This window comes from Taurulus bubalis, assembly GCF_910589615.1.
Source record: "Taurulus bubalis genome assembly, chromosome: 6".
In the NCBI taxonomy this organism is placed as follows: domain Eukaryota; kingdom Metazoa; phylum Chordata; class Actinopteri; order Perciformes; family Cottidae; genus Taurulus; species Taurulus bubalis.
The window spans coordinates 14,280,506-14,300,762 of record NC_136594.1 but is presented as its reverse complement, the minus strand read 5'-3'; the positions used below and the strand labels follow the sequence as shown (position 1 = coordinate 14,300,762).

At 43.0% G+C, this 20,257-nt stretch overlaps 1 protein-coding gene across 1 annotated transcript; it reads left to right on the top strand.

Moving 5' to 3' along the window:
- Nucleotides 1-3,073: 3,073 nt before the first annotated feature.
- On the top strand, nucleotides 3,074-19,014 carry cbx8b (chromobox homolog 8b; the record flags this gene model as incomplete). Its single annotated transcript, XM_079219163.1, is given in 15 exon segments — nucleotides 3,074-3,118; nucleotides 3,121-3,190; nucleotides 3,193-3,274; nucleotides 3,276-3,363; nucleotides 3,569-3,612; nucleotides 4,142-4,207; nucleotides 6,303-6,369; nucleotides 7,107-8,587; nucleotides 11,873-11,880; nucleotides 15,809-15,954; nucleotides 16,048-16,091; nucleotides 16,325-16,391; nucleotides 16,393-16,437; nucleotides 16,441-16,614; nucleotides 17,467-19,014. Coding segments are annotated over 15 exon segments (3,276 nt in total). The 3' UTR covers nucleotides 18,316-19,014.
- Between the last annotated feature and the right edge of the window lie 1,243 nt (nucleotides 19,015-20,257).

Below are 20,257 nucleotides of genomic sequence, written 5' to 3'. Positions count from 1 at the left end.
TCTTCAGAAAATCATTTCATGTGCAGTAATTCAGTCAGTTTCACCAGTGTGGCGGCTCTGCACCTGCACATTGCTGGAAAAATGTTCATGAATTAAAGAATGAAGACACGAAGTGATCAGTATATTTATTCTGAGAAATTGGGAGCAACCTAACCCACCTGTGAACTTCTATTTATTTTCCTGTAAGGCGACCTGAAGATGAGACTATATGTACGTGAGCATGTTACGTCGGAATTGTTTAGGAGCTAATCTGAAGACACCAAACCTGTTTGTTCACCTCCGGCGTCACGTTTTTTGTTTGCTTGTTTTTTTTTTTGTACACATAATTCCCGTAAACGATGTTTCCTTTTGCATTAAATTATCAAGTTAATAATGTTTTAAACATGAAACGCCAGCTGGACGTAATTGTCTGCTGATTTTCGTTTATCTCGTTCATGCATAACGCGCCGCGGACAGTGAGCGGGACTCTGCGGCGATGCTCAGGTGAAGTGTCTCTCCGCGCGTACCATTAATCACGCGCGCACGCGCTGCATCACATTCCATCCACGTGCCATGTTCCAAAGCTCTTACATTTCGACATTAACTATCGCGTGAGCGCTGTGAGCATCAACCTTTTGGCATCGTCGGTCATTGTCTCACTTGTGAGATGTAGTGTCTGGTAAGCCTAAATACCAGATCTGATCAATGCTGGTATCTGTTTGTGAAACCAACATGGTGTGTGTGCGTGTGTGTCACAGCAGCAGGTGACAGAGTGGTCGTCGGTTAGAAGCTGTATGACCAGTATTACTCGAGAGTAATACCTCCCATTAAATCCTTAGCTTCTAATTGACCACCGTGTTTCTTTTGCTCGTCCTTTAATTTAGGAATGACGCAGCTGAATTAGCAGACGTGCACGGCGCTCATGCGCCCTTGTGCGCGCGCCGGAGCTGCATGAGCGCGAGCCCCGCCACAGAGAACGAACCAGTGAAGAACACCGGCTGTTTGGACACTCGGGGTGCTTATGAAAGGCAACTTGACGCAAATGTGCACGTGTGAATGCGCTATGGTCGTTTATTTCATGAGATATTTCACCGCCGAGTTGCACTCATTGCCTTATAAGGAAAGACAGTCGTGCCTTTCTGCAATAGGCCGAGCGCTGCAGCCTGCGGGATCCCTGCACTTTAACCCTCTCACTGCTGAATTTTATTTGGTCCAACCGTATAAAACAATGCAACGAAGGCTTCATAGACAATTTAACATGTTTATTTCTAAAGCAATGCATCGAACATGTATCCGTGCTGTAGATATACGTGTAATGAATAACACTAAATAACTGAATAGAAGAGACAATGGCAGTAAACAACTGGATATATGATGTGATCCTCTCTTTGTCCGTCTATCAACATGTTTTGAGTTTTCACTTTGGTACAACCTTAAACTGCTATTTCTAAAAGGTTATAAAGTAAAAGGTTTGGTGGCAGACGTCTTTGTGTCGCTTCAGCGTCCGGCCTAAGCTGGTTCACACCGCGAGTCATGTCTGCACGCTCTCCGTGCCAAGCGATAACTGAACCGTCTGGTGCCTGTCCTGTCGGGACTCCAGAGTCAGAAACGACCCTGCTGGAGTTAAAGCCGGCGGGGTGAGAGGGACGCTGACCTACATCGACCGCCACACAACCAGGGGCCATCTTTTTAACACCGCGGAAAAAAATCCACCAGAAAATCCCCGCGACACGGTGCCATCTGAAATGTCATCTCTTTGTGTGACCTTGACTCAAGAGAGAATACTGGAAATCTGCGCACAACAGCGGCCCGGCTCTGCCAGCAATTTAACTTAAACACGAGCAATGATTCATGGCGCATTATACATAAGCGGCTCAGTCCAACGCTCCAGCAGCAGCTAATGGGAACGTGTTCCCCTATTTCACCGGGACTCCCCTTAATAGACGAGGCCTTGTTGGGGCGGCGGTGATAAATCAGTGTCGAAAAGGCTCTGGCCTTGACGTTGGTTGGGCCTATCGTGAGATGTCAGGTGGAATAATTCGTTTTGTGATATTGATTGTCTTATGGACCGAACTGTATCATGTGCCCGACGCATAAATACATTTCTGATAGCCCTGCGTGTGGTTGGCTCTGAAGGCGCAGTAATACGAACACAGGCGTGTACTAGTTGAAAATGCAAAATGAAGCCAAAGGCCTGGACAAGCTGCAACATTTGAGCTGGTGAGCAGCACATTCAGGCCATCGCGGCTTCGGATGAAACGCTATTCTCTTTCTTAGCACCCTCTTGCAGTTAGATCTCGCTTCACATCCAGCAACACGAGAGGCAGGCACGATGCGTTCAATGTTCCATCTCAGCTCGGACTTTAGAGAACCACATTGCGTTGTTGTTGTTTTAAATGTTTTTGTCGTCGGTTGAACATAAAAAAAACATAAAATATGTTATGTGGGAAATGATTGTTGTCTGTGTGGCTTCCTGTCATGGGAGTAAGCGTAGGTTTTCATTCCGGCCAAATACAGCAGTAGCTGACGTCAAATACTGGCACTCCTTTGCCAGAAAGGGGGGTGAAATTAGCTGGAGCAAACAATGTTCTTCCATGGTATAAATCTGGGAGAGGAAGAGGAAATATTGCACAACAATTTAGTTTACTTTTGGTTTTGTGCAAGAGTATAGCAAAGAAGAGGTGTGAACGGGTGTGTGTGGGTGTCCTGTGTGTTAATTGATTCCTTGATACACTTTTTGGCATCATTCATGCTTTATTCATGACTATCAGTTAAATAACGAGGTCAATTAAAAATGAAGTGCTAATTTACTATAGGTTATACAATAAGTTAAATCTATGATAATATGATTCACTCTTGAAGGCTTCAACCAGTTGATGTCATGGTTTCACCCCCTTCACTAAATGCCACGCACCTTAGTGTACTGTTTTTATAAATATGTCTTTACATTCAAACATCGACTGTATCGACATATAGTTCATATGCCACCGAGGCGGTAATTATCTTTTTTCCCACAGCACCTGAAAGCCGCATGGGAACAACACCCGCCCCTATTACCGCCCCCTTTTCTGACGTCACGCCAACGGCTATTTGCATGAAGTGTTTCCTAGCTGCAGCTTCAACTCGCCTGCAGAACGAGTCTCTCGGAGGGGAAAGCGAGGGAAGAGGCGCAGTGAAAATAGGAGGAGGAGGGGGGCTCTTGTGTTTCACATCAGAGCAGCAGCAGGAGAAGACGGCCTGAAAGCGAGGACGAGGTGTCGGATAGCAAAAACCGGGAGGGAAAAAACAGAAAAGCCGCTACTCTTGTATCGGAAAATGGAGCTGCCCGCCGCGGGAGAGCACGTCTTTGCGGTGGAGAGCATCGAGAAGAAGCGCAGCAGAAAGGTTTGTCACAAGAGCACTGAAGGACATTTTTACACACATGCACACGGAAAGGAGGATCATTACTCGTTGGGTTTCCTTCACCTTGTTATGGACTATATGTTTTTGTTTTTCATTAGATAATTTCTAAGGGGGCGGTGCAATGCAGAGTCAAATGTGCTGTGTAAAGTAACGTTGCGCTGATTATCCCGTTTCTCTCCATTCCCAGGGGAGGTTTGAGTACCTGGTCAAGTGGCGAGGATGGTCTCCAAAGTAAGTCCCTTTTTCAAACATAATACGCATGATGATGATGATAAGACAACAATCAAAACAGAAGTGTGTGAATGTGTGCATCCGTACGAGCTCGGGCGCGCACATGGACGGTTGCGCGTTCTGGCTCTGGGCGATCGACGCGTTGGCCTCGATGATGGATGTGGTTTTACGATGTATGCACTCCCGAGTGTGCCAATTAAAGGAAGACATGTCTATTATTGATCCCTATGTTTAAGGAATGCTCATATATCTACAGTTGAGTGGAGGCTGGGCATTTGTACTCCTCCCCCTTCACACCCCCCAGCCGCGCGTAAAAGTTACTCATGATTTATTACACGTTCATCCACAGGGAGTGCATGTGTCTCAGCATGTTGTTTACTCACGGACATGCCTACAAATATGAGGATTTGCGAGTCAAGGGTTGTCTTGGTGGAAAGATGGCATTCTGTTCTCAGCCTGTGTCTGATGATGTCTGCCACAGTTTGACAGGCCGATGTTTCCTCATGCTCACTTTCTGCTCTCTGAACAGATACAACACGTGGGAACCAGAGGAAAACATCCTAGACCCAAGACTGCTTGATGCCTTCCAAGACAGGTACGTTTAGAGTTTGATAAACAAGTGATAAGAAATGATTCCCATTATTAATCACACAAACAGGTTTTAAATCGATGTGTGTGTATATACATTTCCAGTTATTCACACAATGACTGTCTGTTCATCCACGTTTTTGAAATAGGAACTCCATGTATGTTTGTAGTTGGGAACTATGCTGCATGGTCACTCATGATGACCATGCCTGACTCAGGATAATCCCATGTGGATAATAAACTTGCTATATAATGTGTCAGTGAATGTGCAGAGATGCAGCGCCTGGGGGTCAGGATCAGGATTAACACGGGTGTCATCAGAGGGTCAGGGTCGGGTGAGACTCAGGTCAGAGTTACCAGAGCAAACTGGGACTGTGTTGCATCTCCTTTGTCACCTGATAGTTATTTGAGTGTCAGCAAAAGGCTAGCATGCTAAAGTGCTACCTGCTGCCCCACCATCCAGTCGCCACATGCACCTGTTTCCTCTTCCACAGGACGTGGCAACCACTTGCATTACCCAATAAACCAATTATTATTGATTATGCGAATGTAAACCAAAAAAACTACTAGTAATCGCTAATTTAGCAAACTATTTTAATTTTCAGACTTCAAACATTTACATCATTATTTAAGTACTGAAACTTCAGACGCCAATGCTAAAATCTTTAAAGAAGCATAAACAAATTATCTGATTGAAATAATGGATGTCTGATATGGGTTGGGTTTTTTTCACCCCAAAAAGTTAGTTAAAAGTCCAGATACTATGAATTAAAGAGTATTGTTCAATTCAAAAGTTTAACTACGAGACCTACTTCACTAAAAAGCCCTCACTTGTGGAAGTTGCATATTGGACCGCCATCGCCTTCTAAAGTTGTGACGTCACAAACTCTGCTCTTATGACAACGTCTTAAACTCATTGAAGGTGATCGCAGAGAAACGTTCTCCCTTTAGCATATTAATATGGAAGCACCATTCAAATGTCAAACTCTACTCATCGCACTGCACAGTGAAGGTCCAACATCCAAGTGAAGTAACAAAAAACAAGAAAACCATTTTTTTGAGTGGAGGGGGGCTTTAAATTATGATGCGCGTCTTTTCTTAATCTGCTCATGATGTAGTGGAAAGGCAAGAGGAAATGAAGATTGAAGTGAGCAGCGAACTAAATAGCAGCTTAGTAACTGTTATAAATCACAGGTCACAGTCTCAACTTCTAACCAGAGGTACTTCCTCATGTTCTCTATTAGAGGGAAATGTGTCCATGGTCTTCAAAGTGGGCTAGCATGGTGAAATTAGCTGCTTGGCTAATTGCTAACTAGTCTGTTGAGTGACTGTCCAGACAGCTCGACATGAAGGACAGTGTAATTTAATTTCTTCAATGCCTGGTGTGTTAAACTGTCACTGGCTTTTCTCTTAGCCTCCCTCACCTTTTAGCTTGCAGCAACCTTTCAGGATTAGGTCACACGTTAAAGCAAAACACCAACGTCACTCTGTGTCTGTTTTTGCAATTACCTCTCTCTCTCTCTCTCTCTCTAAAGAGGAGCGACCTTATTGAAACTAATTGCGTGTCTCTCCGGGGAGCCAAATCGTCTGAATGCCAGGCTATGAAAATACACCAAGTTGTCATTGTAATTAGACGTGAGCGAGGAGAGTGGGGGAGGGGACTGACATCACTCCTGTCTGTGGTATTGAGTTACTGCCGTCGAGAGACTTATGGAGACGGAGTAAAGCTAAGGAAAGTCAGAGAAGGGCTGGTCTTTATCTTATACTGTGGTTACAGACGTTGCATGGGACATTGTGTGTTATTTAGGGTGGAAGGAATACACTGTCCCAGTTGACGACGAGTGTAATGAGATGCTAAACATTAAGAACCGATACTGTAAAAAAGGTAAACACATAACAATGGCATTAAAAGATGTTCTTTTTAATCTATGAATGCATTCCTCTGTGCATCAGGAAGTGTAACTCCAACCTGTAACACTGGCTCAGTATTTCCTAATTGAGCCTGAGGACACCCGTGACGTTGTGTTGCCATTGCCATGCAGCGGCAACTCATCTCTGCTTGACAGTTTCCCTGATTGGCTGCTGCTTTGTCTCTCCCATAGGGAACGCCAAGAGCAGCTGATGGGATATCGCAAGAGAGGACCCAAGCCCAAGCACCTTCTGGTTCAGGTGAGGAAGTAATGATACTCGATGCTTTTCCTGATTAGCATTAATGCAAAAGATGAACTACAGCTTTGCTTATTTAGATCCAGTGTGCACGATCATGTTGAAGTTCAGATTTAAAGGCCCCCTTCTGAGATTTAATATTGCACTTCTATAAAGTCTCCCAAAAAACAGGGACCAGTTCCCTGACCTAACAGTTGTAGCTTAATGCCTGTGAATCGTACATTTAGCGCATTAATCACAGGTCTAAAAGGCTGGGGAACCCTTCAGAAGAGTCTTTTTGTTCCTCTCGGGAGGGTGTTGGTGGTAACACATGGGATAAAGTCAATGACGGGACACAAAGCAGCCAGTGACATTCCTCCTAGCTGAGGTCACAGCCACAGGAGACACTTTGAAATGTCACTCTGATGGCCTGGCCGGTGGCTGAAAGAGCTTCACAGTAGCTGTTGGAGAGCTGTGAAAACATGGACGAAGGCCCCTGAAATAAACGGTGTGCCTCAGAAGAGCCCCTCACATTCCAAGCACTGTTCTCCAGTGCAACTCACGGGCCCCAATGAACCATGGCTTTTTGTTGTAGGCTGACACAGACGCATGTGTAGATACTGGAGACAGTTAACTTACACCATTAGCCGTCAGATGCCCCACTGAGAGGGATGCTTGTGTACACTATTCTGTAATACTGATGGAGGTGTGTATCTAATCAGGCTTATTTAAATAACACAATTTATTGTCTGGTTTCACAGGTTCCTTCATTCGCACGGAGATCCAGTCTTCTGGCTGATCTTCACGAGGCGTCTCTGGACGAGGACAGCTGTCAGAAGACCAGCCCAATCCAGATGCTGCGTCCCCAGGGCCAGCAGTACCAGCTAAACAGCAAGAAGCACCACCAGTACCAGCCGCTATGCCGGGAGCGCGAGGCCGAGCAGCAACAGGCCAATGGCAAGAAGTTCTACTATCAGCTCAACAGCAAGAAGCATCACCACTACCAGCCGGACCTCAAGGACCACGAGGCCATATTTGTTAAACCCCGAGAATTAAAAGCGCCAGAGCTGGCTAACAAGGGTTACAACCTTCCCCCAGTGCTGCAGCAAAAGTGGGTCCGGGACAAGGACTCTGGCTGCCTGACCAAAGTCAAGGATATCACCATGGAGCTGAAGAAGCTTCCAGCAAACCTCAATGGCCACAAAGAGCCGGAGAAGGTGAAACCCAAAGAGGATGCTCTACCGCAGTCTAATGGCGTCAGCAACGGCAAGCTAAAGATCGTGAAGAACAAAAACAAGAACGGGCGGATTGTTATTGTCATGAGCAAGTACATGGAGAACGGAATGAAAGCGGCTAAGATTAAAAACGGTGATTCTGAAACCACTGGAAAGCCACCGCAAGGAACTGACAACAGCATGGAGAACCACCTCGAGAAGATGAAACTCGTCAAGAAGCTCGGCCTCATGAATGGATTTGCAAAAAAACCCAAAGACAAACCAACACTTCCCACTTCTGGATTTAACGGACGTTGCTCCAAAGAAAAGGAGCTGTCCCCCAAAACGGAGCAAACTGTGATGGAACAGGATAAACATGTCGAGGTCAGGGGTCAGGGGCAGCTTTCAGCAGATCAGCCTTTACAATTGACAACCAAGCCTAATCTGCTCTCCCTGCCTTTGGATAGGGGAGTTCCCTCCCCAGAGGACAAAAGAGGAAGCCAAGGTGGATTTCAAGGACTGAAGCGGCACCTCTCTGACACCGACAGTGAGGTTCATGGGAGTAGTAAGAGGTTTTTGAGCTCCAGGAGTATAAGCGCTCCGAACACGGTGCCGTCGCCCACCCAAAGCGTCAGCGTTGACCAAAACGGACACCAGAGTCCCATCCGACTGCAGGACTGCGGGTTTGCAGACCAAGAGGAACCTATCGACCTGAGCATTGTCAAATGCAGGCCTAACGCAGCCCAGTCTGAAACACACACACAACCTCAGACTGTAACACAAGCTGAAGCGCACACACAGGATGAAACGGACACACAAGCTCAAACACAAACGGACACGGAGACAGAAACTCGGAGTGAAACTGAAATAAATAAAGAAGAGGAGAATAGTAACTTATTGTCTGTTTCTGACAACGAAAAGACAAAAGAAGAGACATTTCCCTCTTTCCAGCCTTTCCTTGGAAATATAGTGATCACAGACATTACTACAAACTGCCTCACAGTCACGTTTAAGGAATACATCACAGTGTAACTGAACTGGGTACCAACTACATAAATGTACATTAGATATATTTGTATTTTCGGATGCTTGAATGTACAAATGGATCCTTGATGTTGCTTTCACTTTGTATAGTTCAGATTTCAAAAAACAAAAAAAATCCTTTATTGCATCATTTGCATATTTCTTCTTCTAACTCTCTGTTGTTATTGCTGGAGATGCAGTATCTAAACTTTGCTATTTCAAACTTCAAATAGATGTCTGATGGAAGATGCACTTAACTCTTGTAAATACTCTTCACTTTTCTATGGATGTAATTTGATTATACACTCAACTGTCTGCATCTCAAAAAATGTTAAACACATGTAGGCTATATGGAGAATTTTGTAACAAAGAAAATTATATTGAAACATGGTAAATTACACTGTGTGTGTGTGTGTGTGTGTGTGTGTGTGTGTGTGTGTGTGTGTGTGTGTGTGTGTGTGTGTGTGTGTGTGTGAACAGATGGACAGATTTAAACAAGGATGCATGCTGCTTTGACAGATTATGCTATTAGGCATGCTTAAACAAGCAGATAAAAAAAAGCGCCTTTCTGTCAATAAATGTGATTTGCGTTGTTGGAAGGGAATATAAGGTTTTTAAATGAAAGATTGTTAATGTTTGATATATGCTCCTTTTTAAGTGTTTTTTGAGTCATGCGTCTCGAGATCTGATCCTGAGCACAAGTCACGTCCAATAAGACAGCAGACATACAACCCTGGGACTCTATTTATTTTATGTTTTGTAGCAGTACAGTGACAAAAAAGGCCTTTTTTCCTTTATTTTTTTCAATTGAATCATATCAGTCACAAATCGGTGTTAACGCTGACAGTTGAGCTGTATAATCCAATAGATTAGTACCACCAGCTGGGTGCTCTATGATTCCGTTTGTCATGTTTCCATTCTCTGCCTCCCTGACACGTCCTGTATGGCTACACCGTTATGAATGGGATTGAATGGACTTGTCCTGGTGTCATGCAACTTTTGCATCATCGCGTTAATGTGAAAGCACACATTCTTTTAATAATCCGATCTGTTCCCTTGTGTCATACATAGCCCCCCTTTCCTGTTTTTAAAATCCCTTCCAGCACTATGTGATCTGAGGTGCATTGAACTGCTCTGAGGACCTTGACCAGATGCACTTTTGATGTTTTGTGTGCAGACAAAAAAAAAAGAAGGCTTCCTATGACCAATTTTGCAATAATAAAATTGTTTGCAAATGATGTATGGACTTGTGTGCAATGAGTCTTTGAAGATTTACATTAACCCAGACCAGGCTCGTGGCTGGTATCCTACATCACATGTGACCTTGTCCTCCCACAGGGAATCGAGATTTAACTGGAAAGGGCGGCTGCTGTAACGCTCTCACATGGCCATCTTTCCTCAGAAGTTGCTAAATCTGTACATGGCTCTATTTGTGGCTATGTGTGTGTATATATGCTGCAGGCCGTGAGGATTATTACTGAGAGCGTTTATTTTCAGATGGGCTGCCCGGACCAGCTATTTGCCCTGTGTGCATAATGTAGCGACAGGTCAGTCCTGGTTTACTGATACATACGGAAAGCATTCATTTGAAACATTCACAACTGATTCAATTAAAATTGAATGAAGAGGCAGGTTTACTGTTTAATTCTGGTGTATAATAAACACAGACAATAGTAGTACAATGAAGATAACAGGTATGTTACCCAACAGTTAAATGTGTCATACAACGTTAACAACTTGATTTGATAATAATGGTTCTTAAGTTGCTGTTCATTAAATAGATACCAACAAAGCTCTATACTGTGAGCTGCAATGCTTTGTGGTTTAACCAACATATGTGCCCTTGTAGAGGATTTTAGTCGTTTGAAGCTCATAATTTTGACTTGAACAACTGTTTATGTCAGATGTGACTTGAATAAATCCTCCTGACATGCCGAGAGAAACGCAGCGGCAGGAGGCGACACGTTTCTTTGCTTGACCAACAGGCTCCAGACATAACGCAGGATATCATTTCCACGGTTTCCCATTTCAGCCATTCACATAATGAGGCTGACAGTTGCTGTTCCTCGGAATAACTGGAGGGTGCTTTAAAAGGAGAGATGTGCAGAGGAGCTCCGTCCTCTCCTGGTTCACAAACCTCCCGAAACATCGGTCCCGTTTGCTCGCATTTGAACGCAACCTCTGCCTTTTTTTCTCGTTTGATGTATCGTGACTGATATTCGCCCATTCCGACGCTCAAAACACACGACTTCCCGAGCGACATGACAGGCAGCAGCTCTCGACCATTTCCGGGGCTGCAGCCCGCCAATAAAACGGCTTTCTGTGCGCGTTAACGTGAGCGACGACAGAGAAAATGGCTGTCCTCCCTCCCTGCTCCATCCAGTTTCTTCTCCGTCGTGTCTGTCCGAAACGCCTCGCAGCTGCTGCGGCTGACGAATAATTGCAACAATGTTTTCTGCTGAGAAACCAAAGCGGTAAATTCCTTGACGGGTGCTCGATGGAATTACGTATCACGCGGCTTGTTTGCTCATGAACAGGCCAGAAACCTGCAAACCTCTAACCAAGTTGCATGTTATCCGTTGAAATTAAACAAGAACTGTGTACATGGTGTAATAACGTCTTGTCGGTGATCCACCTTCTAGTTCCTCTCATGCTGAGTGCGCGCATGCATGAGTTAGGCCTGAAAATGCTCTCCTACAGACTATGAACACAGAGTTGGCGTGCTGTGGTTTTGATCAAAATCACTGATCTATTCAGGAGATCCTTTTTGATTAAAATAAAATAAAATGCTGGTGCTTTTGATAGGAACATTGTTATTTATAGAGGTCTTTCCCACATCTACGTTATGGTGCACACAATGCAGATTTAAAAAAATGTCTAAATCTAGTAACAACAGTTTCTTACGGATGGAGGCTTAAATACATTTGCAACAAACACAATATTTTCTTTACTTATGGTAAATATGAGTATTGATCCAACGCAGTTAGGAACTAAACACACGAAACGGCCTCTGGGCCTACTTGTGCTTCACAATGACCATATAGGTGGCAAAAATAGCCTAAATTGTGAATTCAACTGTTTGAACTCTGAGCTATCGAATTGTTTTGTAAAAATTTATTCATTTTTATAAAAGTAAAAAAGAACTCAACTCAGGATGTCTGTCATTAAAACACCACATATAGGGTTTCACTATCAGAATGATACAAAATGATAATTTCAAAACTCATGACCGATTTATCTTTTTACAATGTCACAACTACATAATGCCTGTTTTGCCTCTGTGTGTTCAGCCTCATGAGTAACTTGGTGGTAAATTGTTGCAGAGGCAAAACAGTGCACTCACTCACAATGCTTCATGCTTTTAACCTGCTGGAATAACCCAGCTGGATCCAGTTTAGTGACAAACAATGACTAAACCCCAAATCACCCAGCAGTGACTTGTGCATTAGTGCTGACCTCTGTCCTCGTGATGATTCAACGAGAGTGACGACACAGGTGCTTTAACACGGGCCTGTGCGCGCTGCAGCGGTTAAAATATCACCCCGTCATCTATCTGTGCTTTTACGTGTGTAGTTAATGGAATGAGATGCGTTTGTGGCACGCGGACAAAATTAGCGAGTATGGGGTTGTGTTAACACGTATATGCCCACCATTCACACCACACAGCCTACGTGTCTGGCTTTTGGAAAAGGTTTGTAGACTCAATGGAAATCTATTTTCCTTTATGCCAAGGGAGATGAGGAAAGAAACATATATGGGTCGAGAGCCCAAAAGAAACTGAAGAAACTGCCCTGCTTCACTAGTATATATTGCGTATGACATGGAGTAAATTGAGGTCTGGCAACGGTTGCTATGAAGACGCAAACACCGGAATTGATTGGTTGTCGCACCTGCCGATAATTATCCCTCTGTTTCTCTCTTCCTATGACTTCATGATCCATGCGTGTGTGTGTGTGTGTGTGTGTGTGTGTGTGTGTGTGTGTGTGTGTGTGTGTGTGTGTGTGTGTGTGTGTGTGTGTGTGTGTGTGTGTGTGTGTGTGTGCGTGTGGCCGGATAGCTTTCCCGTTTGGTGCGCACACGAGGAACCAGCGTCTTGCCCGGATACAAGCCAACCAATAGTGTTTTAACGGCGGCAGCACTGCGGCACTGCAGGCGCGCCGAGACCAATCGCATCCAGAGTGTGAGGTGCGCCCATCTTCCCTCTCTGTCTGTACCGCGCGTGTTTGTTTGTGAATTGCAAAATACGACAGGAACGACAGAAAGAGGAGTAGAATCATAAAGTGCATCCTACAATCGTCGTCCTCCACCGAAATGCATTCATTCCGAATGCAATGGTGGATTTCTGCTCTGAAGATTCCGGTATAGCATTTACCACCACTTTACAATTCCACAGTAAAGTGCTTTAATAAAAACTGTTTGGTAATATGTTTTTCGATGGATTTACTCACCCGCTGTGGTCTTTCTGCAAAGAGCTTGTGACATAGTCTGGCTCATTTAGCAAATGTGCGCATGCATGAAACAAATAAACAAATAATGTGATGAGTGGAAATTCGGAGTTCCTGAGAATATGATTTATCTGTGTTAGGCCGTCGCTTTGCTCTTGGCAAACGACTATTGTGTGTCAGAACAGGCTGCATGCGTTTAGTTTGAACTGATAACTTTAGAAACAAATGAGAAGAAATGAGAATGAACATTGTTTCAGTAATACTTTTGGCAACAGGGCGATCGGGTCTAAAGAGAGACTTTTGAAAAAAATTAAATTCAACGTGGCCTATTTCTGCACTTTGCAGACACAGTAACACATTAATCACGAGCACCCAACAGACTCATAACGATAAATATTCTAAAGAAGATGTTATTGTTTAGTGTAATACATTCATTATCCCACGGTGTGCCAGGGTCTTAAATAGCTATTATTGTCTTGATGTCTGCGCTAAGATGAATGAAGATATATATTAAATGCCTCGTGGGATAATACAAGTCTATAAATTCTTTAAATTAAGCTGTTGGCCCGAGTCATTCCGTCGGCTAATGCCGTTTGTTCTTGTCTGGCAACCATTAAAAAAAAGATCGGAAAAAATAGGAAACATTACAATTGGTTCCCTTTTAAAAGCATGTTGACATATTCGATCATCTTAATGTATTACGATCATATAATATGTTCCTTTATTAGTCCCGCAGTGGGGAAATTTACAAGATGTGGGATTTAGAAGCTTTACATTTAGTGTCTGAGTGCCTTTAGCAAACATGTTGCGTTGTCTAATTCAGAAAGTCAATATTCTCCCCGGAAGAATAGAGAGAAAGAGAGAGAGAGAGAGAGAGAGAGAGAGAGAGAGAGAGAGAGAGAGAGAGAGAGAGAGAGAGACGACAATACTATTTAAATAGAAAGTGTTCAAATATTTTGAATTACACTTTAACTTTGTTTAAACATTATATTAAATAAACGATACATTGATAAGGCTTCGCAAGAGTCTCTTTCATATTTACAGGCCTGTTTTATTGTCTATCTAAATCGTCATTGGACATGAGCGTCATTTGTTTCTAATCTAATATATGAATCGTAGTTTAGTTCTTTGGAGAAATTATGACTTAATAATGTAATGATTAGTTATTATCGGTCCATCGACCCGGGCTGAAGAACTCGCCTTTTAAGACTTGGTGGTTTGTTCATCCATTTCCGCTCTCAGTTGTTCTCTTATTTTACTGTTCAGTTAATCAATTAATAATCAATATACGTTTAAGGTTTGAGAAAGATATTGGCTATATTTTTCCTTTTTCATAGAACTATTAGTTATGTAGTTCATCTATTATTATTATTATTACTATTATTATTATTATTTGGGTCAGGTACTTTATTCGTATCAATTATTGCAGATTGTCTAACATTGAGATTTGAATTCTTATATATATATTTTTTTGTCTTTAGATTTATCTATATAAAAATGTACCGATCGGCCTGTTTTCAGATATTTCCAAGTGATTGCCACTATATTTGTTTGTTTGTTTGTTTGTTTTTTAAAGTCACTATTAGGAATGGGATATATAATATATATTTTATTTTGTTACGTCAAAGTTTTAGAATTTAAGACACTAAAACGTTCCCTCCTGTTGTGTTTTCTTTAAAGAAGAATGTGACTCTTTGCGTTGGCCGGTGCAATAAGAACAATAGGCCCAATGAAACCTTTTGATAGATTTTGGTTGAGTAATCTCACTGGCAGAAAAATAACACGTACAGACATAACATCTGTTAATGGTTTATTATAATACCAGAAGCAGACCACAACCATATATTTTATTGAAACGATCAATCAGACAGTGACAGAGGGAGCTGGCAGGTAACGTCGGTCAGAACTGACACATGTAATGGCATCGACTACAAGATAAAATAATCTTAAAATATTCTTGCTTAATTGCGAGTCATGACATCCGCTTCGTTTTCTTAAAATTCAAAGTGATATAAATCCCACGGACTGTCACTTCACCCGATTTAAGATATGTTTTAAATGACCACCCAGTGAACCCGCCTCTCTGTTTATGACAGGTCTTTGGTTTAAAACAACAACATCCATAAGTATGTAAGCCATAAAACGTTGCGTTCAAAGTCAACCCACGAGGGGTGTTAAGATTAAACAATATGAATGCGAATCGCCTGACGGGAACAGCGCATTGCTCCTGAGATAGCAAGGGCAACGAAATGAATGCGGACAGTCGATCCACTCGTAACGAGTGGACACGGACTACTACGGCTCGTGTGTCGAACAGCACCAATCCGCTCATAACTCTGCCAAGCGAGTTTGCTGCATTAGCGGATGGATACAATAGCTGGATTTACTTAACGAAAACGAGGAATCGCTCGCGGTCGCATAAATCAAACGGCATCGCTATTTCCTGGTTTCTCTATTCGCTTGAAGACTCTGTCACGTGCATACAACTAAACTACATTTGATACCACGTGCATTTTTTTTGAGTATCTCAGATAAATTGCGCGAAATGATCCACTCGCCTCGCGGGTAAAAAAATCCCCCATTCCACCCCCACTCGCTCGAATTAATTTACACGGGCTTCACGCTCCTCCCCTTACTTAGCAACCCGAGCACGTAGCAACGACTGTACCAATGGGCGTTCATCTCTAGGTTCCACCGACCGCGGTTCCTTAGCAACGCGGTAAAAAAAATTGCGCTGACGTCCATTCTGTTCGGGAGTATTATGGTCTGTCGGGAATTCAGAGTGGCCGGGGACTGGAGAAAAAATATCTGCTCCGCTAGCGGTTACCGAGCTAACGGTAGGTAGCACTGGAGTAAACATGGAGCTGTCTGCCGTCGGGGAGAGGGTGTTCGCCGCTGAGTCGATCATCAAACGGAGGATCCGGAAGGTACAGGGCTGCATATAACGCCTCAAGTGTACTGGTACTGCTGCCCTGCGAGCTAACGGACTGGTTTCTGTGTGTTTCTGATGGCATGTCTAGGGTCGGATTGAATACCTTGTGAAATGGAAGGGCTGGTCTCCCAAGTAAGTGCTGCTACATTCGCGCCTCTTGCATGTTTTCCGCCCGTAGTGGTCTCGGCTGTGGTTAGCTCGGCAAAGCTAGCGACACAGCAGCCGGGATTAAAACTGGGGAGTAACGTTCGCGTTATAGCACGATGGAGACCGTAGCTTGCAAGGCTAACGACACGGCCACCCGCACGGTGCGCGTGCGCGTGTGCTTCCTCAATTTAACCTGACGCCAATGTTTTAATTCTCAGATACAGCACTTGGGAACCAGAGGAGAATATACTGGACTCCCGCCTGTTTGTCGCTTTTGAGGAGAGGTAACGTGAAGATGTCTGAGCTGTCTGGCTTTTTTAAATGTTTTTTTTAATGGGATGAGCCAATGAATGTTGACATGTGCGATAAATATACGGTGTCCTCGGTGCTCTTTGCTCCCGTGTCACTTACAATGGGCGTCTGTCACTGTATTCCTCACAGGGAGCGTGAGAGGGAGCTGTACGGGCCCAAAAAGCGAGGACCCAAACCCAAGACGTTTCTGCTCAAGGTACATTTAGCAGCGTTGTTTCTGTTTTTTTTTTTTTATTAATTTGTTTATGCATTGCATGCTTACCCACAAATTACGTCACATTTGTATTAATATGTTTTTATATCACTACCTAGTCAATGTGTATTCTGGATTCGTAACGTTTTACTTAACGCTTTTGCTAATTCATTTCGGCCTCATTGTATTAATGCACCATAGGCTCCTGCGTGATGCTAACTGTGTGTATTCCGTGTGTGTATTAGCTTGTGCGTTAGCCAGTGGGGAACTGTTGACCTGCTAACGGTTTGGGAATACCTTCACAAACAGACATTCCTGTTTACAAGCTTGCTCAAGGTCCCGAATCTTTTTGTAAAATCCGCTCGCATTAGCAACATTAAATTCAGATGCATAAATGTCTTTGTCCTATGTGAATGAAATTATACAGTTAAGTGTAGCCTGCTGCAGTCTGCAAGCGGTTTCAGCTTTTCAAGACAACGAACCGTGGAAATTGCTCAATGACCGACAATGTTGTTACAACTGGAGTTGTGGAATTTCACCAATAAATACCGCCTAGCTGCAGTGTCTAGTAATTTAAACATTCAACATGCCTTTTCAGAGAAGACATTTTGACATGTTGCAGTAGGAAGAGCACGTGTGAATAATAAAATGAATGATGGCTGAATTTCATTTCGCTGCTCAGGTTTCAGGGTCCTGGCATGTTGCCTGGTCATGGCTGTCCTAATGTAACCAAAATAACTGCCAGGAAAAAGGCCCGCTAAATCAACTAAGAAATAAAAAACCTGAACTAGAATAGTGATTTGTTTGTATAATTTTGAATAATAATTTCCCTCATTTTCTTACCTTTTTCAATAGACTCAGGCTAAAGATAAAGCCAAGTCCTATGAGTTCAGAAGCGACGTAGTCCGAGGGATGCACATCACCTACCCGACTCCAGAGCCAGTTGTCACCCCCAGGGCCAGAGAGGGTCTGAGAGCCGTTGTCCCGACCATCTTCCCGCCCAGTACTGTCAACCGTGGCGAAAGTGTACGGGTCCGACCACCAGAACTGAGCCCCCGTCAGTACCAGCAGCCTTCCCTTCAGCAAACCAGTACAGACGGTCTCATCCGCCTACCCAAAAAAAGAGGCCCAAAGCCTAAGCTCCGCTTCAAGGACGGCAGTTGCAGCCCTGCTGTCTTTGAACACAACAGGAGGAGAGCAGAGGAGCAGGTCAGCTACAGCCCTCACAAACGGGCTAAGCTCCAGGGGGGTGAAGCAATGAGGCTGATCAAAGTGGCCCACAGACATCCAGAGATCCACGGTCATAAACACCACCATCACCACCACCACCACACACACAACCGGGGAATCTCAGGTGCAAGCTCCTACAAGCAGCTCTACTCCGACCGCAGCCTGCATCCACACAGGACAGACATGGATACACACAGGACTAAGGACAGCTTCCTAGCACCTGTACACTTCAAGCACCAGTCCAAAATGAACCAGAGCCCGAGTCGCCCTGCTGAGCTTCCACAGATGGAAAAGCCTTACTTCTTAGACAGGCCGTCCCCGACCCGGCTCGACGTCGACTTGGATGAAGCAACGTGGAGGCCCTCTGTCGGCAACGTGGAAAAGGTCTTGGTGACGGACGTGACTACCAACTTCCTGACGGTCACCATCAAGGAGAGCAGCACTTCCAAAGGCTTCTTCAAGGACAAAAGATGATTGCTTGACTAATTTCCTCTTGCCACGCTTTGCTTACTCTGACTAGCATCATATTAATTCTGAAGCTTATTGGACATAGTGTGATTATTAAGCAAAGCCGTTTTTGTATTTAGTGTATGAAAGCAAATTACATAATGTGTATATATTATAAAGTTGGACATGTTCTGTTTAATGTATTGACCAAATCGAATTAGGTCATTTCACATCTTGCATTGGTTGAAACATGAACATGTTTCTTTTGCAGCAGCCGGCTATACTTTCTGTAAAGAGCTTGTGAATTGTACTATTTTGCAATTGTAACTAACTAGAATATATTTTTTTCACTCTTATATCTTTCAGTCTGAGTTTATTCATGAGAAGTGCTGCGAAGTTTAGATTATGAATTTAATCAGTGGATTAATTATTTCTCGATAATTTGAAACGATTAGATTGAATATCCAATTAATTCAATGGGATCGATATTTAATAATGTACTCAAGCACTTTGAATTCAAAAGTATTACAAAACAATCAGTTTGTGTTGCATTTAAAGACCGAGACTGTAATGTCTCTAACATTTGTAATTAAAGTAATCAATTTAACACAGACACGCTAAGAGTTTTCCCAAGGTGTGTATAACATTTTTTCCATTAACATGGTATATTTTAAATTTTCATAGAAAACATTCAGAAAGCTTTATTGTAAGAGGATACTTACAGAGTTGGTGTCAATTTGCTTTTAGAGGCTTTCCAATAAATGCTTTGAATTTTCTCAATTTGATTGTGTTTTAATGAGTTTTTATTACAGCGCCGTTGGCCTCGACATTTAAAATATAAATATATATATATTTGAAGGCAATGCCTAAACATGTTATTAAAACATGTTACGCAACTAAGCCTTTAGATCCACCGTCTCTCGTTAGGGTGTCTTTCTTATTCTTTATATATGTGAATGGACTCATTTTCTGTCATAGCATACATTGAGAAATCTATGACATGTTTTTATTTTAAATTCTTACGAGCAAAATAAAGCGTCACTGCGATGATTGCAGCAGACGTCAAAGGCCTTTTATAAAGCTGTAAGCCTGCTGCAACGGGCCGATACGTTCATTTCGGATCAGTTATTTTAGCAGACAGTTGGGTTTCTCTCTTCAACACCAGCAGCCCATCAGCACACAGACCTGCTCTGAACATTTCATTTATAGGCCTATACACGCGCATCTCAAGTCGGCTTTTTCGTCATTTGATTATTTGACTGACAAAAATGCAGCTATTCATTCTCATAGGCCTCAGCTGCTTTATTCTGTCCTTTATTCCGAAAAGTATTACATTTATATAATTTCAGAATAAGCGTAAAATGTATTTTTTTATTATTGGGGATGATATAAAGAATCAACCAATGCCATAAGCAGCATGTATAGCTTGCGCAAATGCGCTTTTAAAATACATATTTCAGAGTACTAAATAGTATATTTTTCTTCTGTGTTACAGGCCTGTTTCTGCAGCCTTACTTTTTACTGCTCTCTCCAGGCGCGACATTAGGTTTCCCTTTACGCCTCCAGTCTTTGGTACATAATTACTTTTACAGAACACTTAAACCGGAAACGACGCCGTCTTATTTTTGTACCGGAATGATCTAAATTAAACTAATTGTTTACTCTGTTTGAAACTGTTTCATTACCAGATGTTGCGCCCCCCCCCCCCCCCCCCCAAAAAAATATATTTATATCAAAAAGTGATACTGAACCAAAGTAAGAGGCACGACATTTTTTCTCTCGCGTGTTGTGAACTAAACGCAACGTCATAAACTCCTCTTTAGATTAGATGCATTAAACCTTCTGTCACTGACTAAAAACAGGAGCCCTAGAGGCATCTATGTGAGGGAAACAGCTTACCCCTCTTCTTATACAATAATAATCCTCATCATCCTCATCATTTTATTAAATAACACGACCACTGTTACCA